This window comes from Amphimedon queenslandica, unplaced genomic scaffold, assembly GCF_000090795.2.
Source record: "Amphimedon queenslandica unplaced genomic scaffold, v1.1 AMPQUscaffold_13489, whole genome shotgun sequence".
NCBI classification, from domain to species: domain Eukaryota; kingdom Metazoa; phylum Porifera; class Demospongiae; order Haplosclerida; family Niphatidae; genus Amphimedon; species Amphimedon queenslandica.
The window spans coordinates 378,107-381,610 of NW_003546275.1; the positions used below are offsets into that span (position 1 = coordinate 378,107).

Genomic DNA, 3,504 nt, shown 5'->3' on the forward strand with positions numbered 1-3,504 from the left:
CTATTATCAACAATAATCAGTTTCCCATGAGATTAATCTTCTCAATGCTTTACAATCATTTAGGCATTTTCAATTATGAGATTTACTTTAACAAATGATGCCTAGTGTATTGTCATTGCACTATAGTATCAGAAAGGGCATACAATACATTAGATTGTACATCAATACATCAATACATCATACAATACATTAGATTGTACATCAATACATCAATACATCATACAATACATTAGATTGTACATCAATACATCAATACATCATACAATACATTAAGTTGTACATCAATACATCAATACATCATACAATACATTAGATTGTACATCAATACATCAATACATCATACAATACATTAGATTGTACATCAATACATCAATACATCATACAATACATTAAGTTGTACATCATACCAATATCAGGGATGACATCTTGAGTCTGAAATCCCCAGTAATCAGTTCCAAGTCTACCAAACCCACACTGGACCTGATAATATAAAGATTAAGTAAAGTGAGAATCAGTGAATGAGGAGAGAGGGGGAGGAAAGAGATAAGGGAAAGATAAGGTGAGGGATGAAAAGGTAGGGAGAATCTGAGGGAAGAAAAGTAGAGAAGAGAGAGAGAGAGAAAGAAAATGAGAGAGAGGGGATATACTACAGGGAATATATGAGGGAGAAAAACGATTCATATATCACAAAATCACAATGAAGAATATGATCTACTCTTGCTATCAGTATACCTCATCAGATATACAGACACCACCTTTAGCCCTAATGAGATCATAGGCACCTTTAAGGTAACCCTTAGGCAATTGAACAGCTCCTCCTACACCCTAAGGGGAAAAGAATAGTAAGTGAAGATCCAATAGTTACTGATGTACTTGTATAGTCTCAGCAAAGAAGCCAGCAATCTTCCCTGGAGTACAGTGTCTTAACAAGTCATCTAACTGATCCAGGTATAGCGATGTTGCTTGACACTGACCTAAGAGAGGGGGTGAGAGAGAGAGAGAGAGAGAGAGAGAGAGAGATGGATTACAAAAGCACTCCATTATAAAAGTAATCATCAAAAACTCTTAAAGTAAACACTGCACATACACAATACACAATTACAGACACAAGAACATTAACAAACATGCATACACACACACAAGACAGTATGAATAAGATCCCCAGATACAGGCTACACCATACAATAATAATACAATTTTAAAATGAACAGCTGAAGTCATTAAAGACCACTAATTAATATCACATGACCTTTAAAATAAACAATCACCACGTCCCAGTTATAATCGGAAACCATACTACAAACATCTGTTAAAGGGTAACTACACCCCAAATTTTTTTCCTCTGTAATAAGTTGGTAATAAAGAAAGAATCATAGGAAAAATAGCTAAAATTATTAAAAAGTACCAATTCTATACTAAATCTTGGGTCAAAAGTTGCCTTGCAGCCATTATGTCAAATCACTTCCGGTAGTGGGCGTGGTCACGCGATGACGTAGATGGGGGAATATTAGCAAGTTTCTGCATTGAAATATTAGCAAATTCAAGGCTGGATTTCTAAGTTCTGTGTGCAAGAAAGCAGCTAAAAGGTATTTTTGCAATTATTAGAAGCTATAAAGAGCTAAAATATTCAGTCAAAATTTAAATTTGGTCATATAGCATTTTTCATAAATAGATAGATTTTGTTACCAGTATAAATGTTTGTAGTTAGCTCTTGATTAGTTCTATATGGTCCTCTTCATTAAAATTGCTTTCTTGCATGCAGAACTTAGAAATCTAGCCTTAAAGTTGCTAATATTTCAATGCAGAAACTTGCTAATGTTCCCCCATCTACGTCATCGCGTGACCACGCCCACTACCGGAAGTGATTTGACATAATGGCTGCAAGGCAACTTTTGACCCAAGATTTAGTATAGAATTGGTACTTTTTAATAATTTTAGCTATTTTTTCTATGATTCTTTCTTTATTACCAACTTATTTCAGAGGAAAAAAATTTGGGGTGTAGTTACCCTTTAATGTTATCCTACTACTACTAGTCTACTATATACCAGCTATCAGCAAGTCAGTATGATTATGATAATAGCTTTTGGGCTGATAACGAGTGAACTTTAACCAATAAAAAAGGAGAAATGTACTGCTTAAAAGAGAGAGGGACTAATGAGGATCAACACTTTTACAAAAATAGGCTCAAAATACATAATGATGCTCTTGTGAATAAAGAGATAAAAGTTGATGCTATCATTACCTTCAGCACAGCTGCAGGAGCGCTGTGTTTGAGCAACACTGCTACGACAGTTAGCTCCACCCCATGGGCCTCGATACACATCAGGATTAACCGTCTGATAATAATAATAATGATGATAATGATGATGATGATGATGATAATGATATAAGTAAACTTACAGCATGAATGCCTAGATTACGATGAAGAGGAAACTTCCAGTTACCAAGGTTGGTCATCTCCATAGCAAAAGGGGAGCCGCCATGATAACTGTTTCTATAGAAGCAATAAAGGAGGGATATAAAGCCATGCAACATTTACTCCATGAAACATGCTGCATAGTAAGTGGAGTTAATGGGACTAACCTCAAATTAATAATGTCATGAGCACCAGTGTGGAGTTTAGCCATTGTAACTGCTAAATCATTAGCCTCTGATCCACTGTTGGTGAAATACACCACCTAGAAGGAAATGGAGATAAGAGATAAGAATGAAAAGTAAAAAATAAAGTCAAACAAAGCAAAAAGGAGAAGAGATGAGGACTATAAAATTAAAACTGCTCAATACCTTTAAATCTCCTGGTAGCTTCAAAGCAAGCTTTTCTCCAAACTCGTGAATGTTTGGATGCATGTATATATTGGTAGTGTGCCATAGCTTATCCAATTGCCTTTTGGCAGCTTCAGTCACTTTACTGGTTGAGGATATGCATTTGTATAATGATGATAATAATTATTATGTGACTAACGGGTGACAGTGTCCAACGCTGACAGTTACTATGCCAGCAAAAAGGTCAAGGTAACGCTTTCCAGTTTCGTCGAATAGCCACTGTTGATGACCCTAATGGAGAGGTAGAGAGAAACTTAAGGGAGCTTTTTGGAAAATGTGCAGGTTCAGAAATCGGGCTAAAGTTTCTGTACTATCTTTGGCCGAATTTCACCAAAAATACAAAGGAGAAAATTTCTTTATTTTTATAATTTTTTCTGATGCATATACATGTACTTATGTTGTGTAGAAAGTTTGAGCTGATTCCGACCAAATTTAATTTTTTTTACGATTTTTAAAAGTTGCTCAAAAATTGGGCCAAAGTCCCTGTACTATAGTACAGGGATTTTGGCCAAATTTCGCAAAAAATGAAAAGGAGGAAATCTCTTATTTTTATAATTTTTTCTGATGCATATACATGTACTTATGTTATGTAGAAAGTTTGAGCTGATTCCGACCAAATTTAATTTTTTTACGATTTTTTTAAGTTGCTAAAAAATCGGGCCAAAGTCCCTGTACTATAG

General features: G+C 35.0%; 1 protein-coding gene across 1 annotated transcript in view; it reads right to left on the minus strand.

The window, feature by feature from the left end:
- LOC100631942 (alanine--glyoxylate aminotransferase 2, mitochondrial-like) overlaps positions 1 to 3,078 on the minus strand; it is a 6,224-nt gene extending 3,146 nt beyond the window's left edge. Inside the window, exons 1-8 of the mRNA XM_019993779.1 lie at positions 2,964 to 3,078; positions 2,786 to 2,909; positions 2,585 to 2,679; positions 2,402 to 2,495; positions 2,244 to 2,337; positions 874 to 974; positions 733 to 825; positions 408 to 480 (exon numbers count right to left, since the gene is read on the minus strand). Coding sequence (XP_019849338.1) covers positions 408 to 480; positions 733 to 825; positions 874 to 974; positions 2,244 to 2,337; positions 2,402 to 2,495; positions 2,585 to 2,679; positions 2,786 to 2,848 — 613 coding nt within the window. The 5' untranslated portion in view covers positions 2,849 to 2,909; positions 2,964 to 3,078. The remainder of the gene's footprint in view (positions 1 to 407; positions 481 to 732; positions 826 to 873; positions 975 to 2,243; positions 2,338 to 2,401; positions 2,496 to 2,584; positions 2,680 to 2,785; positions 2,910 to 2,963) is intronic.
- Between the last annotated feature and the right edge of the window lie 426 nt (positions 3,079 to 3,504).